The 25,416-nt window shown below is 40.4% G+C and overlaps 1 protein-coding gene across 3 annotated transcripts in view; it reads left to right on the top strand.

Moving 5' to 3' along the window:
- Positions 1 to 333: 333 nt before the first annotated feature.
- Positions 334 to 25,416, top strand: part of AK8 (adenylate kinase 8) — a 157,292-nt gene continuing 132,209 nt past the window's right edge. Inside the window, exons 1-4 of one of the 3 annotated variants that reach the window (XM_027869681.1) lie at positions 334 to 457; positions 2,370 to 2,454; positions 10,164 to 10,213; positions 23,696 to 23,809. In XM_027869681.1, coding sequence (XP_027725482.1) covers positions 2,373 to 2,454; positions 10,164 to 10,213; positions 23,696 to 23,809 — 246 coding nt within the window. In that variant the 5' untranslated portion in view covers positions 334 to 457; positions 2,370 to 2,372. Of the gene's footprint in view, positions 458 to 581; positions 678 to 698; positions 756 to 2,369; positions 2,455 to 10,163; positions 10,214 to 23,695; positions 23,810 to 25,416 lie in introns of those variants that run through there. The other 2 variants (XM_027869680.1, XM_027869682.1) reach the window with 2 other exon arrangements.

The following is a 25,416-nucleotide window of genomic DNA, read 5'->3' on the forward strand; positions in this document are numbered from 1 at the left end:
AGGGGAAATGACTTGCTTAAGGTCACTCTGGGAGGATATCATCTACCTCAACTTCCTTTTACAGATGGGGAAATCGAGGCCCAGAGAGGAAAAGGAATTTGGCCGAGTTTCCACAGCGGCAGAGTCGAAAGAACAGTATTCTACTAAATCTGACGTCCAAATCCGATGTGCTTTTCCTGCACTGCACAGGGGCCAGCGGCGGCAGAGTCCGGGATTCCTTACCCAGCCTTGGTTCCCGGGGAAGGAAGGGGTCAGCTGCCCAGACAGGCGCCCTTTCCCCGCGGAATTGGAGGGGGGAGGATGTCACGAGAGCAGAGCGGGGACACTCAGAAGAAAGGAAAAGAGTGGGCAGTCGGACGGCGAAGGGAACTAGTGCCAGCCAGTGGGCGCAGGCCCAGATCAGTTCGCAGGGTCCCGCAGCCATCCGAACCTGCAGCCCAGCCTGGGCGGAAAAGGGGTACGGGGGAGGGGGGAGTGGCAGGGCTGCCGGGGAGGGGGCGGCGGCCGCGGGTTGATGACGCACGGGGCGGCGTGTTCGCGTCCCTAGCGACGAGCAGGTTGCTAAAACTCTTCCTTCTGCAACTGTCGGCGACATGGACGCCACCAGAGCCCCCCATCAGATCCCAGTGGAAATGCCCCAATATGGGGAGCAACATCATATCTTCGAGATAATGCAGGTGCCACGGGAAGCTGCTCCAGGGCTACCTCTCCCTCCCCTGTCTCGACTCGGGTGTGGGCAACATCGCGACTTTCGGGTCCGCCCCCATCTTGTGTATCGTGACAGGTGTAGATAGAATGGAGTGACTGGGTGGGAGCGGTGTCTCTCATTACTAGCCTCTGTGGCAGTATTAGCAGTTGGTGGGGATCGCGATTCCTTGTGGAGTGAGGTTTCTGCAGCTGAGTCGCCGGTCGGAAGACAAAGTCCTCGGATTGTTCCCCTTCGATCTCCTCTTCAGATCGTCAGGACAGAGAAAATAGAAGGGCTTCCCTTATTCTGGCCCTGGCCTGAGTCAGACAAGGGGAGGGTTAGCGAAGGGCCCAAGGCCCAGAAGAATGGGCTCCACCAAAAGGGCTTTTCCTATCAGAGACGTTCAGGACCAAATTTAGGGGCGTGAAGGTCTCGACTCAACCTGGATTCCTAGAAGCTTCTCCAATGGGGAATTGGGATTGACAGGGTTCTTCCCTTCCACTCCCATTTGCAGTAATTAGTACTTAGAAGTTGGCAGTAATTAGTATTGATTGCTGTTGACAACAGTTAAAACGAGAGTTTGGCTTTGGAGAAGTTTATCTGCAAACAGATACTTGTAAAAACAGCCAATACCTTTGAAAAACACCAAGAGACTGGGAACAGACAAAAAGCTAAATAAATTAACTTTTACGAATAGATGAGCAAATTTAAACTGTTAGAAAAAGAGGCAATATTATATTCAGTGAGTTTTTAGTGTCCTACTTATGGGGGTAAAGAATGATTATGGAAACACTATAATTTGAATGTTAAGCTGGAAGGGACCTTAGAGGCCATTTATTCCAACCCCTTCATTTTATAGAGGAGAAAACTGAGGCCCAGAAAGAAGTGATTTGTCCAAAGTCGAACATTACCTTGGGGGGCCCAGAGTAATCTCTAGAACTATATTGTATTAGCTCCCTCCAGGATGTAACTTAAAATTCTTTAGTAATTATCTTAAGTAAAAAAAAATTCTTGTTGACAAACATGCATATTCAGCTTCTATCAGAAACTTTGTTAATTTTCATGCTTTTCCTCCTTGTTTCCTAATTTTTTTTTTCTGGACATGTCTAGATAATCCCAGACACCATTCCGACTGTAGTGAAGTTCAGCAGACAGCACTGCTCTGGAGAATTACAGAGAGACAGAGACAGAGACACAGACAGAGACACAGACAGAGATCTGGTGGATAAAGCAGTATTTGCTTAGTCCTTTCCCTGTTCCTATGCCTATCCCACTAATAATATTCTGTACGTTGTTACCAGACCTCAGAAACTTTGCTCAGGTCTAAAGTTGGAAAAGGTTTGCTGGACAAAAAGTACTCACTTTACTTTGTTTCTTCGTCTCCATTTACCCACCTCACCCAAAATACACAAAATTTCAGTTGAAAGAGCCATCTCTCTTGTCATTCTGCCCATCTGGACACAAGTAGTTGCCAACTGGCATGTTGGGCCCTAGGCATTTTGGGTGAGCCTGTAGGGGGTAGGGGAAGGGGAGAGTTTGGTAGCAAGATAGGAAATTATGATCAGTTTTATCTGTGGCAGCATCTGCCAGACTAGAGCCTCCCAGAATCTGTGGCTGAGCATTTAAAATCCTGGTTCTTTCAATTTCATGCTTCTTCTGATCTAACCCCAATTCTTTGCAGGTCATGCTACAGGAGCTCTTGATTCACCAACCAGAGGAACCCATTCAGTTTATGTTGAATCACTTGCGCCGAGACAATGATATGGGTAAGGTCTCAAGAACTACAACTCAATATTTATAATTATGGTGATCTATCTTAGATAGAAAAACTGAGAGTTAATTTTCCTTCTTATGTTTAAGGGGAGCATGGCATGGGGGGATTTGGAATGGCTAATTAATTAGATGCTTTAACTTCTTTGATAGCACATATAATAAAATGCACTTGAACACTTCTAAAAATGAGAATGTTGGAGCCTTCCATGGTATCAATTATTAATGCTTCTGGTGCCCCATCTGATATTTCCTGTTGTCATTAAAGCTCTCTAATTACCCCTCTTGTCAGGTGTAAATTTGGCTTCCTATCCTACCTGGATAGGCAGCATCTCTGCTTTTTTGATTAGTTCATTATCTGTTAATGAGTTCCAGTGCTTGTAGCACTTCTGCTAAAGAACATATCTGCATGAACAGAAATCCAAAGCTGATGAACTGGTGAGGAAAGACGTACCCGGAACAAGGAATGCTTGTACACTCTCTCAAATTATTTGATTTACAAACTGTTCACCCTTAGGCAGATTATATTTGGCTATGCACAAGTGAACTATCATTTCTGTTCTGCATGAGCTGTCAGGATGAACTGGTGTCATGGTGCTTTGATGTTTCTTTCAAATCAGAACATAAGCCATTATGAAAGACCTACCAGAGCATCAGTGAAATTAGGGCTTAGAGATTCTGAGAAGGGCTTTGTGCATCGATGCTTCATGGTGGTGTTCAGATGGCTGTCAATGTTAAATGATCTTAAGTAGTAGTGGGCAGAGGGGGAAGAACAAGGGAGAGTGAGAAATTCTCTTACCATGCAAATTGTGTCCAGCTGACTCTATCATGCTTGGCCTACATAATTTGTTCTGTACCCCAGCTCAAATATAGTCTCAGGATGGCCTAGGTGGAAATGTAGTTTGATATTATCAGTTGTCCAAACTCTATTTCATATCTCTTCAAAGTGTGGTCCAAAGAGAAAACCAAGTTCTTTTCCTTTTCATGCCTCTAGCATAACCCAAGGCCATCATCACCTATCAAATTAATTTTATACTCTTAAGGCAGGAAAGTTCTTCTAATCTAGAAACTAGTTCATCCTGTTTCTTGGTCTGACTGGACCTTACTCCTCCTAGAAAGGTTTTTGTGTGCTGATGCAATAATCATTTACTAAGCACCTACTATGAGCGAACTATTCTGTGCTGGGCAATGGGGGAGATCTGAAGTTTAGATGAGAAATGAGCTCTTTCTTCATGGAACTTAGGGCCTAGTTGGGAACTATAGCACTTCTTAGAGATAACTGTAAAACTCAATATCACATGATAAAAGTGTAGTGTGGGAGGGGTAGGGTATCAGGAGACTTCTGATTAACTGATTTCCCCCAAGCCCAAATGATGAACTTATAGGACATAAGGGGTAGGTAACAGAGAACAATATATGTTTACTTAAGTGCAAAGAAGTGTTTATACTCTGATACCCCTTTAGGAGATGGGACAAAGTTTCTGCATTAGAAAAGTGTGAAAATGGATTGCTGTGTGAGTCCCAAGGAGGGAAAGGTTGTTACTGACAGAGGGGAGTCTTCATGGAAGAAGCAGTGTTTGAACTGGACTTTAAAAATGGATAAAAGTTCAAAAGATGAAGAAGGGCATGCAAAATATTCTAGGCATAAGGAACAGCATGAGAAAGGATATGGGGGCAGGAAAGTGCTGGGCCTGTTTATGAAAGGAGACATGACAAGGAGTGGATTGAGGAAAAAGTTACAAAGTTAGTATAGCACCATAATTGGGGAAGGCACCGAATGCCAGGAAAAGGAGTTTGGAGCTTCCTTCACAGATAATAAAAAGCCTTTGTAGAATTTTAAGTGGAGGAGTTGTTGAGTTGTTTCAGTTGTGTCTGACTCTTCAGAGACCCCATTTGGAGTTTTCTTGGCAAAGATACTGAGGTGGTTTGCCATTTTCTTCTCCAGCTCATTTTACAGATGAGGAAACTAAGGCAAACAGGGTTAAGTGACTTGCTTAGGGTCACACAGCTACTAAGTGTCACCAGAAAGATGTCCCACCCTTCTTTCCTTCAAAAATGTTTGTCTCTCTTACCTAATGAATAGTATTTGACATTCTTCTATTAGAGCAGTTTTTTTTGGTAATCTTAAACATTCCATAAAAGTGAGATAGTATTACCATTTTTAATAGGGCTGCCCTGACAGACAAGCTGAGAAATGAGGTCATCATCTAAGTAAAAGGGGAAAAAAACCCAACAACAGTAACAGCCACTTTCTGAGTGTGATTGCAAGACACTGTGCTATACAGTATGGGAAATAGAACAAGTCTAAGACTAAAGTTCCTGTCCTCTAGGAGCTTACAATCTTGAAGACAGACATGAACACATTAAAAAAAAAAAAAAAAGAGAAGTACCAAAATAATACTCTGGATACCGAATCCTATAGGAATTGTAAATTTCCTTTACTTGACATCTTAGACTAAAATGCAAGAGCTGGATGGGATTTCAAAAATTATTTCCTTCATTTGAAAAAAATTACTGCTGTCTTTTGTTTTTATATAACCTTCTGAACATATCCCTCTTCCCCCTCCCTTATTCAGTGAACCATCCCATGTAACAAAGAATAAAAAGAGAAAAAAGCAGTTTAGTAAATCTAACTAGCATATCAACTGAATCAGATAGTATATGTAATGTTCAACACCTTTTTAAGGAAGAAAGGGAGCTCCGTTTGCTCTTCTTGATCCTTGGATCAAGCTCGTTTAATTTACGTAGCATTCAGTTTTTGTTCTTTTCATTTCCAGTGTTGTAGTCTTTGTATGTAGTTTCCCCTCCCCCCTTCTGCTTCCTTTATTCTGCATCTGTCGGTTCATATGTCTTCCCGTGCTTCTCTGAATTCTAAAAATATCGTTCATTTCTTATGGGATAGTAGTAATAATTCATTACATTTACCATGCCATACTATACCATACTTGTTTGATGGTTCTCCAATCAGTGAATGGCCCCTAATTTTGTTTACAATTCTTTCCCACTAGAAAAAGAGTCGCTATGAATGTTTTAGTATTTGTATCTATCCCTTCGTTTTACTGATGAGGAAACTGAGCCCCAACGAGGAAAATGACTCATCGAAGATCACACTGTTAGTTTGTAGTCCAACTGGGGTTAGAACTCAGGTCTTCTGTCTATCTGATCTGCAGTTTTTCCACTGTAATTTGAGGGCATTTTTAAAGGGGCTTGAATTATCTGGGCCATTGCCTTAGACTACCATGTCTCCATAGGCAAAATGAAGGTGCCTTTGTTAACTGGCACACCAGTCTTCGACTTCTGTGCTAATTGGTCCTGGATTTGGGTGAGTGGGGGTTAAACACAATACACAGCGACATGCCCAGTGTCAGGTGCAAAGGGGGAGCAGGCCTTCAGACAGATCCCTGGAGAGTGTGCAGATGAGCAAAGGAGGCTAGCCCGCTGCCACATTGGCTGCCAGCCCCTAAGCACAGAGAAAAGCAGATTTAGTACAAAGTGAGCATTTACAGTAGCCCTGGGCAATATTAAAGCATGAGATGGTGTATATAATGGTATGTTTCGTTTTTTATCAAACGTTTGTCCAAGAAAGCTGTGTATTAAAGCTCCAATACCTAAGGGTTTTCTTGTGAATTTTAAATCACCCTCCTAGTTCAACCTCAAAAGGATCTGTGGATGGAAAGGTTTTTTGATTTCCTTTGAAGTGGTTTGAAGAAGTTGATTATTCTTGGCACTCAAGCAGTCTTTTATGACACTGTTTATAAATAATTACTCATGAGCAGGGCTGGAGTTCCAAGGTGTTAGATTTTAAGAAACCAGAATTAATCACATAATGTGCGAGAGAGAAATTAGGTGGAGAGAAAGGCAGCTGATGTTCCCCTTTTAAAGCATTTTCATAGATTGTGTACAATTTTGGTGCCACTTACAGAAACCAATAAGGGGAGGGTTTTCCCTGCAGCCTTCCAAGTAAGATAACTTTGTCAAGATGAATGTGTAATTTGGGTCTCAGGCTTATTCTAGGAGTACAACAGCCTGGATACATCTTCCTTTTCCTCTAAGAGAAAGAGAGAGAGAGACAGAATCATTGGGTCACTGGAGGGAGAGCACACAGAAACAAAAGGCCAACTCAGCCAAACCAAAGCTTTGGAGAAGCAGGCAGAGGTTATGGCCAGCTCAAGCTAAAATTAGCTTTAGATCTCATCATTTCCCTATGCACTCCCCTTCACCGTTGCCTGAACAAACTTCTACTCTTTCCTTCTTCTGGACCTTTGGACGGGCCATTCCCCTCTCCTCCCTGAATAGCCTCCTTCCTCCTGCACATCTCCTTATCCAAACTTCCTCCTCCAAAGGCCCAAGTCAAAGCCCATCTTCTCTATGAAGATTTCCCTGGCCATACTAACCTATGCTAATCCTTCTCTTCTCGATTCCTATAGGATGAAGTATCTAAAGCATTCTTTTGGTAAGCTTATAAGCTTCTAGAAGACAGAGACTTAGTTTTAGACTTGTCCTGTTTTGCCTAGTGTATAACACAGTGCCTTGCAGTCACTCAGCAAGCATTTATTTTAAGTACTTATTATGTACAAATCCTTGTGTTAGATGCTGGTGATATAAAGATGAAAAAGAATAATAGAGTCTCTCGTCTCAAGCTTCCAGTCTACTGGGGAGATATAGCATGCACACAAATGAGCATCATCAAAAGTTCAGTGTGTTAGAGGCAAAAAGAGGTACAGACAAAGGACTATTGGAAAAGAAATAGGAGAAATAACTTTGGGTTGTGAGGATCCGGGATGGCTCATGAAGGAGGTGACATGTGAAGGAAGAGAAGATGTCCAGTAGTCAAAGATGAGCTGAAAGTGGATTCTAGGCTTGGTGGATGGCTTGCACAAATTCTCAGAAGCAAGAGAATACCCAAAGAGACCAGGAAACAACTAATAGTCGAATTTGGCAGGAACATAGAGGAGCATGAAAGAAAGGAATATGAAATAAGGCTGGAAAGGCAACTCCAAGTCAGATTGTGGAGGACCTTAAATACCAAGCTAAGGAGTCTTTATTTTTTGATAGTCAATAATTAACCACAAAAGGTTTTTGAGGAAAGGAAGTGTCATTAATCATGTGCATTAGGAAGATTATTTTAGTAGGCATGTGAAATAGATTGAAAAGAGCAGAGACCAGGGGCAGAAAGACTAACTATATTGTAGGTGACCAGCAAATATCTATGTTGACAAGGAGGAGGAGAAGGAAGAAGAAGAAGGATTTTAACAGCTTTACAAAGAAGGATTTAGAATGGGTGACCAAAAAAAAAATGAGAGGAACATGGTATGCCTACTACTATATCTCTTTCATTCATTAATTCAACAGATATTCATTGAATATCCTCACTCTATCCTCAGTCTTGGCTCTGTAGGATGTACAAAAAAGTCTGAGACATTATCCTTGTCCCAAGAAAATCAGTCTGGATGGGACAAAGTAGGCACAAATGAAAAGCTAAATAACAAGGCACAATATAGGTTTAAGCATCAAAATGTGTGGTACCAGTGATCGGTGTTATAGGATTTCAGAGGAGAGGAAAATAATAAGAGCTGAAATGTTCAGGGGAAGTTTCATGGAGGAGATGAGACTTGAACTGAACTCTGGGAAGTACTTGGCTAGAACAGGACTGTGGAAAGCATTTCAGGTCTAGGTAATAGCACGAGCAAAGGAAACAGCTCCCCTTGCCAGGGTTAGATCAGCTTATAGGGATAAATTAGGTAAAGTCCTCTATGCAGGGGCTCTTCTGGATAGTCTAAATTCTGGCTTATTTGTACTGGAGTCATATCTTATTTATGGGTCATTCCTATTCATGTTACATCTCATCCTACTCCATTCAATGCAGAAAGGGAAGGAGAGTAGAGAGAGGACAACACTATTGTATCCACATCTAAAGGCAGCATCCATGTACCTCGCCAAAGATCTTGTTGAGTTTAGATTGATGATCTACAGTAGTAAGTCACTTTCATTATTTATTGTGGATGTCAATCTATCTAAAGTCTATTTTTGCATATTTTAACTGCTTAAGATGCAAGGATACTATAAAAACATAGAAACTGACAAAGAAGGGGCCTCCCTTTTAATGTTAAATGGAGTAGGGAGTATGGACTGAGGAACATGTTGTTTGTCTAAATAATAGGATGGAAAGAAGTTGTTGAAAAAAGAAGACTGAGGTAGACAGGACTACCTAGGGAAAGCATTCCCAGAGGTAACTTTAATTCATTTTCCTCAGTCCTACCTAGACATCATGAGAAACGACACTGAACTTGGACAATGAACTGCCTGAAAGAGAATATCCCCCTGGGAGCTGGGGAGGTCACTTGCATTCCCTTTCAACATTTAGTTTTCTTTTTGAAAGGTACCTTGCTTCCTTCCCTATGTTCTCACTGGGGGTACTACCTAGTCTCTTCTTTCTGTGCCCTCCAAAAAGCTACTAGGAAAATCAAAGGCTTTGGATTGTAAAAGCAGGTGAGATCCACACCTGACTGAAGAATTGGTCTTGGTCTATCAGTTTGGCTATCAGGAGCTAGCTCTGCCTGACAGAGGTAGTCATGGGGATGTGGAAGAAACTTTGAATTTGTACCCAAAAGACTTGGGTTCAGGAACTGGCTCTGGCACTAGGACTTTCCTTTGTATGTAAAATAGAAATAGTAATAATTATTATTTTCACTTTCTACTTCCTAGGTTTTCTTTGAGGATGTGCTTTGAAAACCTTAAAAACACTGCTTAAATATGATAGGAAAAAAAGAGGCCTGCAGAGAGTTCAATTAGGTTGGCTATCTTCCCTGAGTCAGTAGCTAAGCAAGGAACAGAAGGCAGATCTCCAATACCCTCATCCTTTGCTAGTGGATGAAACATTCCCTCTTTTCACTGGGCATGAAAAAACAATCCAACAACGTGATACAGTCAAGAGTAGATTCCCTAGGGAATCCATGCAGCACCTTGGCGTGGGACGGCTCTCCAGGGGACATCGGTCTCTTCTTCCTTTACTCCAGACTACAGTTAATCAGCTATCTATTCCAACTCTTAAGATGTCAGTCTTTTCTTTCAAAACCACCAGAGACCCTAAACTAATTCTGTGGCCATTTTGGAATCATTTTAGGGCAGGGAGCATCAGACTATGACATAAAAACTCTCAGGCAGTGTTTCCTATTTGCATAGAAATGCCCATGTGTGAAAACAAAGACATTCTTATCTTAGGTTTCATAAATCTAGTTCAGACACTATGTGCTCCCTCCTATTATTTCTCTCGGTAAAATGATGTGGAATACAATTTGCTAAATAAAAAACCATAAATATAAAAATGTTTCTGAAGGTCGATTTACATAAAATACAGCTTTATTTGGGAGAGCATCTCAGAGACAAAGTCCCTGTTTAAAATGCTTTATGTTGTTTGAAATCCCAATTGTTCTTGATATTTATTAGTTCAGCAAGTAAGCTACCTTATCTGTGTCCCCTTGGAGTAAGAAAAATAAACCATCTCAGTGATCACTTACTTCTCTAAACACAGAGAATATGTTCTACGGTAATAGTATCTCCGGCGTAGCCTTGTTACAAATGGTTGTGTCATTTAAGGAAAATGAAATCCTGGGGAGGAGAGGAATAAATACACCCAGAGTACAGCAGACATGGGAGGATGCTTTGTGATGCTGAGATTTGATATTTAAATCTTTTCATTCCACAGTGCCAAGGATTTTTATATTGGGCCCACCTGCCTCTGGGAAAACGACTATTGTAAGTACATTGTATTAAGTGTTATTTTACAGTACCATCTCATTCACCCAGCATTGATGGGGAATTAGGCATTCCCTATAAGTGAATTTCTGAGATACAACATTTATTAAGCATGTACTTTGTGTAGAGCCCTGTACTAGGCACAGAGGGAGCTCCAAAGTTTAGATAAAGTCTCTGCTGTCAAAGGAACCTAGTAAGGGGATAAGTAGCAAAGAAAGCTAGTTATGATGAAGTATACAATATTACATGAAAGATGTAAAACAATGGTACCTGAAGTCTAAGGGGAAAGGTCAATATTGGTGGAGGAGAAGAAGTGGGTTATAGTTAATGCAAGCATTTCTGCAGGACGTGACACTTGAATTGTGCTTTAAAGGATATCTAAGAATTCAGTAAAGGAAGAAAAAGGCAGATGGGTATTCCAGGTATAAGAAACAACATCAGAAAAGACACAGGAACTTGAAAGTGCAGGATATGTTTTGGAGGCAAAGAATAGAATTCAATTTAGCTGGATCATAGAGATAATTGGGTCTTACTTATGTATATGTATCTATGCAGTTAAAATTTTTTTTTGAACATTTTTGATTGAAACTTTTCTCAAATAATAATTTCCTTACCTTCTTAAATAGAGAATGCTGAATGTAATTTGAGCTTGTTTTGTTGATTCAAGGCCATCAGTCTGAATATAGGATTGGAATTTTGTAACTAGAATGAGTTATTTAGCTGAACTTCTTTGTTTTATATCATTTGGTTATGCTATGCTGGCATATAATGAAGTTCTTAGGTTCTATTGAGCTGTTTGTTTCTATACCAACTGACTCCAAACTGCCATATTTTTCTCACTTGATGACTTTATCACCTCCCATAGGTTTAATTGTCATCTAGGAAATGGTTCCTATATCTATATCCAGCTTCTGTCTTTCTCCTGAGGGTCCAGTTACAGATCACCAACTACCTATTGGAAATTTCTAACTGAACGTCCTATAAATATCTCAGATTTTTCATGTTCCGAACAGTACTCATTATCTGTTGACCCAAACTCAGGACTTAGTTCAATTCCTATTCCTATTCCATATTTCTCTATTTCTTACCTGGATATTACTATCTTAAGAGTCTCCAAGGTTCAGAATCTCAGTATTATCCCTAACTCCTTACTCTACTTCACCCATATATCCATTTGGTTGCCAGATTTTGTCATTTATAACTCTACAATATTTCTCCTATCTGAGTCCTCTCTATTCACATGACCACCATCTTAATTTAAACCTTCATCACTTCTTGTCTGGACTATGCAATATTGCCTCTTGATTGGTCTTTCTGCCTCTTCTTTCCTTTCTGCCATACATCCTCCACAAAGATGCCAAACTGATTTTCCTAAAGGACAGATCTGACTACGTCACTTTCTTACTCAGTGAACTCTGGTGGCTTTCAATTGCCTCTAGAACTTTTTTTTTTCCCTATGGTTAGGCAATGGGGTTAAGTGACTTACCCAGGGTCACACAGTGTTATGTGTCTGAGGCCGGATTTGAACTCAGGTCCTCCTGAATCCAGGGCCAGTGCTCTATCCACTGCGCCATCTAGCTACCCCTCAATTGCCTCTAGGAACAAATGTAAATTCCTCTCTTTGGCATTTAAAGCCCTTTATGACCCAGTCTGGACCTGTCTTTCTAGCTTTTTTATATATACATTGCTTCCCTTTCTACACTCTATGTTCCAACCCAACTGGACTTCTTGCCTTTCCTCACACATGGTATGCTATCTCCCATCTCCATACCTTTTTACTGGCTGCCTCCCTTGCCTGGGATGTGCTGTCCCCTCATTTTCTCAGAACTTAGTTAAAATGCTTCCATATAAAGCCTTTCCCAATTGTCCCAGGTACTAGTACCCTCCCTCTCCAAATTATCTTGTCGCTATTTTGTATGTCTTCTGAATATATTTATGTACCTGTTATGTTTCCTCCCTCCTCAGCCCCTACAGAATGTAAATTCCTTGGGGACAAAGATTGTTTCATTTTAGCCTAATTTATACTGATGTCTGAATTTACTTACTCCTAATTTCTGCCTTTCAGAATCCACGTCTTTTTCCAAGTTCACATAACTTACTTGTCTTCTCACCCTTCTGGTCTTCCCCATCTTCTCCAGTTCTTACTGCTATGTCCCTCCTCAAATTACATTGTACATAATATATATATTTTTTCTGCACATTGTCTTCTCAGTACAATGTAATCCCTTGAAGGTAAGAATGCTCAGATTTATGTAGTCTAACACAGTATTGTGCTTTTTTTTTTTTAATCTGGGCCTTTTTATTTCTTGGGCATAGTAACTCTTATGAAGAAATTCCCTCTTCCAATGCAGATCATGAATTCATCTATGACTTGTCATAAAGAGTTGTCTGGGACAGTGAGAGGTTAAATGACTCTCTTGGGGTCAAACAGTATGTGTCAGAGGTGTAACTTAAGTGCAGGTCTTTCAGTCTCCATGGCTGGCTTTCTATTATTCCATGCTGCCTCTCAAGGGTGATCATAAAAAATTAAAAAGACAGTTTCAGTTACACTAAAAAACTTTTACATGAGCAAAATCAATGCAGCTAGATAATTCATATCCCATATCTTGATAATGGTCATATCCAAGATATGACACAACAATATAAGGAGTTATGTCCCAATTATATTAGGAGTCAAAAATATAAACAGTTTCCAAAAGAAAAATTGCACTCTTTCAACAATCATATGAAAAATGCTCCTGTTGTATCCCTTCTGGCTTCATTCTCTTAACTCCTATTTGTATTGGCAGATAGGCCCCAGAGAATGACTGATGACTAAGAGGTTTTCTATTACTATTGCCCCCATGTGGGGCTTCCTAATATTGATTAACCAGTTGATACCAATTAGCCTCCACAAAAGACTGTTTACTGAGATTTGGTAAGGATAGATGTCACTAAGATATTCCTCAAAAAACTGGGGGCACACTTTCCCTCTTATACATAGGTACTGAATGAAACACATGGAGGGAGTATATGTGATTAAGGTGTATCTCCTGGATTTGGGAATCCTTTTTTCCTTCTTGGAGTCTCTAACAAGTTCACTTCTGTATGTGGCAGAATTGCTCTTTTGCTTATAGGACATAGAGTCTTAGCAGTTGTGTACCTCCAACAGGTCTTTCTTTAGGGATATCTTTTCTCTAGGCCCAGCTATTGTTGCTATCAGTTTTTATTGCTGAGGGGATTTTTTTATGGGTCTTGTCATCTTTCAAAGCTAAGAAGGTCATAACTTGATTTATTCTATCTCTTCAGTGAAATAATCCTTGGTCATCTAAAAATACCTCTTCTGAGGGACTTCCCTCCTCTTCCATCAGGATTGGGTTAGTACTCTTCCCTCACTTTCATCTAGTGACTCAGATTGCCACAAAGTTGGCTAAGGGATCCCTTTTTTTTCTGGTAAACTCACACCAGAGTTATGGAGAGAGAGTTCCATCTTTCTTTAGAAAGTGCATCCCTGCTCCCACCCCAATTTTAACCCTTGATCTCTTAAGCCTCATTAAGAAGGAGTTATCTGAACCATCCTAGGGGAAAAGGGGAGCTGCCAATTGAAAGATCTAAGCCATTTTCCTAGGATATCCTCCCAAGGAGGAGGGACCTAAAGCCCTAGACAATTTCACAGAGGATGGAAAATGGAAGGGGATAGAAAGGGTTGATCATAAAAATGTCTCATAGTAGCCTATCCTTGTTGGGTAAGTTTCCTTGGAGGCTGGATCCAAGAAACCACTGGACTGGAGAGTTCACTTTGTTTTTGGGAAGTGGGACACCCAGCCCTGGTCATGAGTGGCATAATCTTGTGGCTGTTGTTTCAAGAATCCATTCCAGTATTTTCATGGGGTTCTTCTGTCCCCTCATCCATTAAAAGAGGGAAATCATAAAGTTGGTCCCTAAGTATGGTGCTGGCAGCAGTGTGGAGGGGCCTTAGCAGTGCCAAGATTACAGTTAGTGAAGGGCTATAATGGCTCCGCTTGCCCTATGTGCACAGCTGCATGTGGATCTGTATTTGCTGCCTTTGTTGCTCCATTTTCACTGCCCATGCTGTTTCCTACACCGCTACCTGCATCGCTGCCAGTTCTTCTGGACCCGTGCTGCTCCCTCTTGCAGGATAGGCTTGTCCCCCTTGCCCTTCCTGGTTTTTTTTTTTTACCTCATTAGAAAGAGGCAAACTTTTGGGGGGCTGTCAATATGCTCAGGTGGATAACGTGGGTTCTCTGAAACTTCAAGAGCCCAATAAGCTTCAGGGCTTCCTTAAAACTATAGGAAAGTGAGTATCAGTACTACATTTTGGCCTTTGTCTAATCATCTGAGTTCTTCCCATATAGTGTATTCCAAAAACAAACCCTTGTTTTGACCACATGGACTGGCACCTGGATTTTCTTGAGGTTGATCTTCTACTCCTTGATTCTTATAAGAGCTGTCATCCAATTTAGACCCTCTCCCATTGTGTCCTCCTATGTACCAGTGAATGATATAATATCAATGATATAAATATAATATCAATGGGCATTAATGTCTTTACGAAGTGGGGCCTCTTTCAATTCTCTGCCCACCTGACTGTGGCAGTATGAGGAATCAATCAGGTATCCCTGAAGAAGGAGGGTGAAGGTATACTGAACCATTTCCCAGGTGAAGAAGGCAAACTACTCCTGACTACCCTCAACTATTGGAACAGAAGAAAACAGGGGGGAGGGGATTATCAAGGATGATTCATTACTTCAAGTCCCATGTGTAGATTCCAGTGATGCAGTTCCCAGGAGTGTCTCCCTTAAAGGGAGAGAGATGGCTTATGGATTTAGTAACCACATAGGTTAAAATGGCAATGCTGGAAGAGACCAATAAGATGCAGTTAGAAAGCAAGATCTCTGACCAAATGGTTTTGATGAAAAAATATGTTGTAATCTGATATTAGGTCTATAAGAAAGAGAATAAGAACAGGAGTGAGGACAAGAGTTGGGAATTGACAGCAGTGGGAAGAGAGCCTTTGGCTTATTCTGTGGCTCTTCTCCCAATACTAATTCCTAAGGAGTGACTTCCACAGCCAAGAAATCAGAGGATTGATAGCCATTTATCACCTAGGAACTTGAGAGGCAGAAGAGAAATTTCTTTTTTTTTTCATTATATTTGAATTTATTTTAAACTTAAATACAAAATAAGATGAGAAAAAAAAACATTGCCATGTACATAGCACAACACAAGAGAGAATTTAATATAAAGAAATACATTTCCATTTCAAGAAAATCTATATAATGAATACTACACATTATTTTCAAAGCTGTCCATCTTGTCTTTGCTTCCTTGTATATTTTCTTTTGTCTTCTGCTTCATACTTTTTACTTTATTTTTTCCCTTTCCTCCCCCCAACTACAATTAAGTATGAATACACACACATATACACACACATATATATATTCACACATACATATATATACATAGACATCCATAAACATGCATATATATACACATACACACTCAAACGCATATACATAAGAGCATATTATGCTTTATTTCCACTTGTCATCTGTTTCTCTGTAGGTCGATAGCATCTTCCTTCATAAGTCCAAGTCTTTCTGTATTTTTCTAAATCCACCAACTCATCATTTCCTACACATTTGTATAAAAAGTGTTTTGTGTTTATGTTCATATAGTTCCTGTGTCTATTTTGGCAGGTATACTGTCACTTTTTTTATACTGTTGTTATTTTATATGGTCTAAAATTATTGATTAATATGGCTGACACATAGTGTAATTTCCCTCTTTTCCTCTTTTGATTAAATCTGATTTTAGCTTTAACTGTGTCTGAGATCATGATTACTATCCCCGCTTTTTTACATAATAAATTCTATTCCTGAGCTTTATTTTATGTTTGTGTGTATCTCTCATTTTTTATAGCATTTCCTAAAAGCAACATATTGTTGAATTCAAAATTTTCATATTATCAGTTTCCATTTTATGAGTAAATTCATACCATTCACATTCTAAACTATAATTACTTGTGTATTTTCCTTTTTCCTATTTTTTCACTATCCTTCTCACCTTCCTCCTCCCTGTTACCTTGCCCTCCTATTCCTTAACCTACCCCCTTCCAAAAATCCCTCCGTTATCCTCTCCCTCCACCCTATCCCCTTTACCCTCTTATTTTTTCTGAATTTAGAAGATTTTTAAACCCTTCTAAATATATATGTTCCCTCTTTTTCCCATTCCCATTAATCTATGCACCCTTCTATACCCCCTCTTATCCTATTCTCTATCCTTCCCTTTTCCTCTCCCACCTCCTTATCTCTTTGCCCTCTTATTCTTTCTGAATTTAGAAGACTTTTATACCCTTCTAGATATATATGTATTTTCTCTCTTTAACCCATTCCCAGAGTAGGGTTCCAGAACTACCCACCCTCCTCCTCCATCTAATTCCTCTTTTTTACCTTTTCTTACATCATTTTGCTTTTTAGAATCACATCATACTCATCTTTACTACATTCTTTCTTTCAAACTACCTAATTACTAATCTTAGACATACAGTTTACATTTCCATGTATAAAAAGTAAAAGTGTCATTATCGAGTCCCTTGTAATTAGTGTTTGCTCTTTACCTTGTATTCCTCTTGGATCTTGTATGTCAACATTTCTATTTAATTCTGGTTTGGTTTTTTTTGCAATAAAATTCTGAAAGTCTGTCAATTTATTGAATGTTCTCTCTTTTTTTTTTTAGGTTCAGGATTATATTTAACTTTGTTGGGTATGATATTTTCGGCCATAACCCCAATTCTTTTGCTCTTTCGTATATAATGTTTCAAGACCTGCAGTCTTTTAGTGTAGCCACTGCTAGGTATTGCATAATTCTAATTGTGGTGCCACCATATTTGAATTGTTTTTTCTTGGTGCTCATATTTTCTCCTTATCCTGGGAGTTTTGGAATTTGGCTGTGATATTTCTGTAGGTTTTCTTCTGAGGATCTCTTTCAAGTGGTGATTGGTAGATTTTTTCTCTTTCTACTTTCCCCTCTTGTTCAAACACTTCAAGACAATTTTCTATAATTATTTCTTGTATTATTGTATCAGATTCTTCTTTTTGTTCATAGCTTTCAGGTAGTCTGATTATTCTTATGTTTTTTCTTCTTGATCTGTTCTCCAGATCAGTTGTTTTTCTTATAAGATGCTTTATATTCTCTTCTATTTTTTCATTCTTTATATTTTGTTTTATTATTTCTTGGTCTCTTATAACTTCGCTGGCTTCCCCTTGCCCAATTCTAATTTTTAAGGGAGTCATTTTCTTCCTTAAGATTCTGGATCTCCTTTTCCAGTTGGTTAACTTTCTCTTCATAATCTTCTTGTTTTTCTTGGATTGTTCTTACTTTAAAAAAGTTCCCCCCCCCCAGTCTCTCTTATTTGATTTTTGAAGTTTTTTTGAATCCTTCTATGAATTCTTTTTGGGCAGGTGACCATTTGACATTATCTTTGGGATAGGAGAGGCTTCTTTTGCTTCAGTATCCTCCTCTGAAGACAAACCCCATTCTTCTCTATTCCCATAGTAACTGTTCATGGTTGGGTTCTTTCCCCTTTGCCTGCTCATTTAAAAAAATTTTTTTTAGCAGCTTATTTTTATAATCACCTCTAATTCTGGGGTGTGGGGGATTTTGCCTCTGACCTCAGGTCCTTCTTACTGTTATTTTTTGAGTTTTGTCCTGGGCCCAAGCTCTGTACTCCTTTCCCCCTCCAAGCCACAGTTAGTTGCAATTCCCCCTGACCCCCCCACCTCCCCATACTGGTAATGCTTTTGCTTTCTGAGAGCCCTCCAGTGGCTATGACCTTTAGTTCTCCCCTCTGGCCTGGAACTGAGACCAAGAACTCAGCTTTCCTGTAAGTACCCACGGTCAGCAGCATCCCTGCCCCCCTGCTTTTACACTCACCAGACATGTGCTGGTTCCATCTCACCCGGGACCATGTCTTGGCAGCACAGTTGGGTCTGGCATTCCTTGTCAACAGATACTCTCTCAATCTTCCCCCACCCAGATGCTCAGATCCTCACACTGTCCAGGAGCTGAAAATTTCTGTAGCTGAGGTCGAGGCTACCTACCCACCCAGCTACCACCAGGGCTCTCCGCTTGCTGTTTCAGCTGAGGAGCTACATTTTTTACATTTACATTTCATTCAGCTGAACCTCCATCCTGGGATCTCTCTTCAGATCTTCTCTGGTTGTCCCAGGGGAACCATTGTTCTATCCCAACTCTTTATTTTTGCTGCTTCATGTTGACCCTATGGTGATATGTTGTCTTGTTTGTGAAGGAAATCTGGAGAGCTTGGAATTTTTTTGACCTACTCTGCCATCTTCCCAGAATTCTCTCAGAAGAGAAGTTTAAACAGTGATCTAGAACAGTGATTAAGTGATGGTGTGGCCTAATGCTGGCTTTTGTTGGTAGAGAAATCCATCTGTTTGGGGAAACTAAAAAATCAGCTGAATTATCAGTTGGAGGCCCTGGATAAGGATTGTTCCTTATCTCTGGGGACTTCTGCAAATTTTACCCTACAAAGATGAATTCCTTCTGCATCTGGTTACACAGAGGGGAAAACAATCAAGGGAATTACATTCTTCAAAGAATTGGATTTGGTATTGTTGAGGTTTAGAGGTTTAGGGGTGCTGGGACACCAAAATCATGACACTTGGGTCCTGCCCGAGTGATTTTGACCCAAACCTTCTTTCAGCCAAAGACAAGGTTTATTAAAGATCCGCCATACTGGCCAGACTCTCAAGAATCTAAGCATTTGCATTGCTAATGCAAGCAGGTCAGATCTTAAAGAATCCAAACCTTGGCTAGATTATAAGAATCTGAGCCTTGGCTAGATTATAAGAATCTGAGCATCTTAATGGAAGCCAGGTGGACCTTAGATACAGAAAGACTGTGGGAGGGATCTAGGAATGGCCAAGTAGTTTGGGGGGACTGGAGAGGGGTCTGGGAGAAGGGATATCTTGATGGGAGTCGCTAGTAGGCTGGGGTGACTGGGGAGGATCTTGATGGGAGTGACTGGGAGAATGGGGTCTAGATAGGATTAAGGGTAGGAAGTGGGGGGTATGTGGGGGGCCATCAGGAGGTAATAGACAATGGAGGGCTGGGCTAGGTTAAGGGTAACAGAGAATTGGGAGATTAGGGGATAATGAAAGGCCATTTGATAGGACTATAGCCTCAGGAGACTGCTAGAGACTTCCTTGACCAAGTGGGACAGTTCAAGGAGAATCTGTAGACAAATGGGACCCAAATTCTTTTTGGTGTGAGGGGCAAAGGTCTTGCTTGGGCCCTACCCCATCAGTATATTGGATCTATGCCCCTTCCTTGAACCCTGGTGCTTAGCATAGTATCTTACACATAGTTAAGGGGTTAATCAATGTTTGACTAATGTTGACTGACTGAATACCCCCAAAACACATGCTTTCTATGCTTTGGATGCAGTTAGAGCTTGGATTGAGCCCCACCTGGATGATATCAAATGTTATCTATGGGACTTCCCTGCTAGGCCACTATGCAGGCTTGGGCAGATCAACTGGTGAAGTTTGAAGAAGAGATTGGGCTGGCACCAATGCCTGTCTGGGCAAATTGGGCTGTCCACACAAATAAGTACTCTGGGGATGATAGGAAGAGGCACGTGCCTGCTTTGTCACTTCCCACCTGGCTGTTGACCTGGACTTAATCATTGTCTCCAGAAATTAATTTTCCAGCAAGATCAATTTAACTTTGAAATTCACATCTCCTTAGTACTCCCTACCCCTTAGGCCTCTCTCTCCTTCTGATTGGAGAGGGTGGAATATGGATATAGGAGAGCTCCTCCCAGATCCGATATTTAAGGAGGGTTCTCAGGGCAGATGCCTCATAATTTAACCCTCAGTCACACTGGATACCCTTCTCCCCACTCCCTTTGCTTTTTAGCTTCTTTTTAAGTTCTCCATTTGATTGTGAGCTCCTCAAGGGCAGGGACTGTCTTTTGCCTTTCTTTGTATTCCCTGTGTTTAGCATGAATGTTTATTGATTGACTGACTGCTACTTTAGTTGGATGAAGGTTGATGAGCTCTTGAAATATAGACGTGACAAGGTTATTGATGGTTGACCTGTGGTGGTGTTAGTAAAATTCTATTTGGTTATCTAGGACTGGCACAGTAAGTATTTTTCTGCCCCATTCCTGGAAAATCCCATTTCCACCAAGTCATTCCAAGTTACTCAGTTCTTTGTACCTAGATTTGAGGGACTGTTGAGATGAATCCCCTTAGTTAAGGATCCTTTTAGGCTTGGACTGGTTTGACTGCAGGTCTTTAATGGAACTAGAAGCCATGTGTCAGTTATTCAGGTTAGGAAAGATGGAATCATCAAATATATGAGGCTGCAGATACTGGCAGCCAGGTTACTATTATTCCAGGGGACCTTCAACAGGTCCATTTGAGTACCCTTATTTCTATTGGAGACATGGGGGAGAAGACTACTCAGAGAAGGAGCACCCTTTTTAGGTGGAGGTGGGTGAAAGGCTCATTCTGATGGGGTATGGGCCCAAGCTGGGATCTTTGCCTCTCACCCCTAAAAGAATTTGAGTCCCCTTTGTCTACTGGCCCCAGAAAACCCTTGAACTTGAACTCACTTACTTGGTGAAGGAAGTCTCTAGTGGTTGCCTGAGGCTATAATCCTCTCAACTGGCCTTTCTTTATCTCCTAGGCCCAATCTCTCAATTCTTTGTTACCTTAATTGAGCCTAGCCCTCCACTGTCTGTTACTGCTTCCCATCCTTGATCCTATCCACATCCCCTTCAACCTCCCTAGACCCCTCCTCCAGTCACCCCAGCTTACTGGCCACTCCCATCAAGACTCCCCTTCTCCCAGCCCCTCCTCCAGTCACCCCAAACTCTTTGGTCCCTCCTAGATCCCTCCCATAGTCTTTTTGTATAAGATCCATCCTGGCTGCCATTTAGGGGCTGAGAGTTCCTCATGCCTACCTGTCTTTACCAGTGTCACACATGGTCAGATTCCTTAAGAATTGGGCTTATATGACTGATCTTTAATAAACCTTGTCCTTGACTGAAAGAAGGCTTGGGTTGAATTCTTTCGGGCAGGACCCATGTGTCGTGATTTTGGGGTCCCGGCATCCCTAGCATTTAAACCTCATCACTTCTTCCCCCCCTCCCCCGCCCCAATCTAGGTCACAGTTATGATGGCTAATCATGGTGAATATATCATGGGCATGGATATTATGAGCTCTTGGAAGTCAGTACCTGTATGGGCACCTATGGCAGCTACTATGTTGGCTGTTGTGGTTAGAACAAAGTTGAGTTGTTTGAACCATCCTAGATAGATAAAATAATTTCAGGTCCCAGGTAGGGCAAAAAATTATTTCCTTCCTAGTAATGGAAGATGAAGGAGGCCAGAGTACTTCTCTACACAGACTCCTCTTATAATAACCCTGAGTGATTTGTGAAGAAGGTAGGTGATAACTGGTGGCAGCAGTTTGAGAGTTGAATAAAGTAGTTATACTGATTGCTGTGGCCTTTTCTGACCTTATTAACCTGGTGGACTAGGTAGCCCAGACCCCAGGAAAGTAGTGTGGGGTTATTGTTTTTGCCAATGCCTTTTTCTCTATTCCTGTGTGGATTTGCTTTCACCTGGGAAGAAGTCAAGTATAAGTAGAACATACAACCTTTAATATAGAGAAGTTTATTCAGTAATAATATGGCAAGTATTTTGGGCCAAGATATAGTGTTGTATTAGTTGAATGTGACTTCCCTTTCCTCTACATTTGCCACAATGGCTCACCAGATCTGAAGGAATGGTGTATTGACTTGAAGAGCAGTGGGAAGTCATCAAGCTTGAGGAGTACCCACTAACTTTTATGCCTTAGGCAACTGATAATGTTTTGCCAATAGTTCAGCTTTAATCCCCTGGACCAGGGGTGGGGAACCTGCAGCCTTGAGGCCACATGTGGTCCTCTAGGTCCTCAAGTGTGACCAATCCAAACTTCACAGTTTGGATTCAGTCAAAGGGCTGCACTTGAGGACCCAGAGGGTCACATATGACCTCAAGGCTGCAGGTTCCCCACCCCTGCCCTGGACCAATTAAACCTTAAGAACAGCTTGGTTGTCTTTTTAAGGAAAAACAAGCCTATATAGCAGGGACTTTCTAGAAAATCTTAGTAGTAGTAGATGTTGCTTCTAAAAAAGTCTAAACTATTCATAGTCTTTGATCCAGCTATTTAGCTACTGGATATGTGTATGTATGCATAAAATATGTATATGCGTGTGTGTGTATATATGTACATATATATATACATGCTTTATGTGTGTGTGTATATATATAGATATATATGTATATATCTATATCTATATGTATATCCCTCATAGATCATAGTCTACATTTATTCCAAAATATTAATCACAGCACTTTTTGTGGTAACAAAAAACAACACAAATTAGGAGCTTATCAATTGGGCAATGGCTGAACAATTATGGTTTATGAATGTGATGAAATACTATTGAGGTTTAAGAAATACCTTACAATAAAATGAAAACAAAATTTATAAACATAGGAAAACTTTTTATGAACTAATACACAGTGAAGCACTTAATCAGGACTTGGAGAATAATTGCAACCATGACTACAATAATGCAAATGAAAAGAAGCTAAAAGACAGCCAGACCTGTGTGATTGTAATGAACAGTCTCAGTCCTAGACAAACAAGGGCATGAAGCTCCTGGGTGGGAGATGCAAAGTCTGTAAGATGCCGGAGCTCTTTTGGTTGCTCTTTTTCTTTTGTTTATTTGTTCTGGAAGGCTTTGACTAACTGTTTTTCTTTTATTACATGAGCAGGGGGGATATAACAGGGAATTACTGTGGTATGCAAATGAGAGGTATTAATAAAACTTAAAAAGAAGAAAAAAAAGGAAAGATGCAGAAAGCTAATGCACATGACACTAGATCCAAGATGCAGTATGTTTATCATGTTTCTACTCTGTTTTGCAATCAGTTCATACTTCAAGAGATGAACAAGGGATAAGTAGAATCCTTGAGGGAGCAGGGATTTCAAGAGGTAGCATGGTAGAGTGAATGAGAGTTAAGTCCAGAGTCTGAAGACCTGGGTTTGAATCCCAGCTCTAATTACCCATTATTTGGGTAACTTTGGTCAACTCACTTCATCTCTCTGGGCGTTGTTAAATGAGGAGGGTTGGATAGATGACCTCTAAAGCCCCTTCCAGTTCTAAATCTAATGAATTCACGTAGTCTAGTTTCCTATCTTTAACTATAATTTTACCTAAACCTTCTAAGTCAGTGGCTATGTAAGAATAAGCACATTTTAAAAATCCTTTTACAAAAGACAGAAAGTAGAAGGATCTAAGCATTTTAATATAATTTACAGCATTGTAGAATTTTAATTTGGTAAATATATTCATTCTCTTTACTGATGTTTTCCTTTTCTCCATTCTTTCTTCAGGCAATGTGGCTTTGTAAACATTTAAATGCCAGCCTCATCACGAAGCAGAACTTAATAAGAAATGAATTTTCAATAATAGCTGCTAAAGCAGCTACAATTTTTGGAGCAAACCAGGTATGCCTTTTTGCTGTCCCTCACCCCAGGCTTTCTCTGGGTAGCATAGGATAGTAAAGCTGCTAAAGTACTAGTTTATAGACACACTAATCTTGATTTCTGCTTGGATCAAATGAAGGAAAGTGGTTCTTTTCAGGGGATAGAAAGAAGACATGTTTAAGGTATCATAGGTGAGTGAGTGGGAAAAAGATGGGGAGAGAATTCTCAGGCATCCCCTGAGCCTGGTTAGAATTGAGGAAAGATTTCTATGATATTAGTTGCTAGATAGAAGAAAATAACAAATAATGATAAAAGAATTGCTTTGAATGGATGCAAAGTCTCAGAGTGCTGCTTTTACAAGTTTTCTCATCTCTTTTGCATACTCTCACAGGGAGCAGAGAGGGAGTGAGGATTCATTCAGTAACATTTCTCAAATGTTTATTAGATGCTTCCTTTCAAAGCTTAGATAAATACTCACTCTCTGCTCTCATGGAACTTATAGTCCAGTACAGCATTGTGGGAAGACTAGTCTTAGACTTACCTAAGTATTCTTAGCTCTGTGGCCCACTTTAGCATTATATATACCATGGGCAAAAGATGAGTGAAAATAGGAGGCTTAAGCCTTAAAATCCTCGACATAACCCTATTTTGAAGGATTAATTTAAGGGAAAAATCCTCTGCTGCCTATAGGATTTGGTTGCTGTGTTTCCTCTTGAATATTGTATGAAAGGATGCTTCCAAAAGGCAGCAAAATCAGGAAAATGGACAGTGCTGGTACCTACTAACTATGGGACCCTGGACAAAGGACTTCAATTTTTTGAGAGGAAGAAGAAGAAGAGGAAGAAGAAAAAAGAAGAAGCATTCAGAGGGCAGTTACTACTACTCTCAGATAGTGTGATAAAGATAGTTAATACAACATGTTCTGGTTCACTCCTTCCCACAAATATACACAGCATCCATGGGAGGAGTAACCTTAAACTTAGACCATAATAGTAGTGAGGTACACATGTAAGAAACATGTGTAACAAGTAACTATCTTCTACTACTTAACTATTTTATAGGTTTATTTTTGACTAGACAATGAGGTTAAGTGACTTGCCCAGGGTCACACAGCTAGTAAGTGTTATGTGTCTGAGGCCGGATTTGAACTCAGGTCCTCCTGAATCCAGGGCTGGTGCTCCATCCACTGCACCACCTAGGTGCCCCAGTCTTATAGGTTTATTTTGAAGAAATTATTTTTTAAATCTTTAAAGTGCTATATACACATGAATTATTATTAGTTCCATTTATATATCTGTAGATCATAAACAGTGATAAACCTTTGCACCTATATGGGTATAGATTTTATTCAGAAGCTTTCTTCCATCTACATATTCAGATCTTTTTGATCACTGCAGATAAACTGATTTTTCATCTGGGGCCATTCTAGCCTTTTGATGATAGCTGCAACTGTAAATATCTTTGTATCCCAATCCAAAACAACTTGGCAAAGTTAATCTACACTGAAGTGTGGATGCAATTCCTGAGATATCATTGCACCTGGGTTGTTTTTGCCCTGTTGGGCCAGTCCAGACATTATCTAAAAGAGGGCAGCTGGTGATAGTCCACTTAGATTTGCCACCCTTTTT

Source organism: Vombatus ursinus, unplaced genomic scaffold (assembly GCF_900497805.2).
Source record: "Vombatus ursinus unplaced genomic scaffold, bare-nosed wombat genome assembly UNPS02014793.1, whole genome shotgun sequence".
NCBI classification, from domain to species: domain Eukaryota; kingdom Metazoa; phylum Chordata; class Mammalia; order Diprotodontia; family Vombatidae; genus Vombatus; species Vombatus ursinus.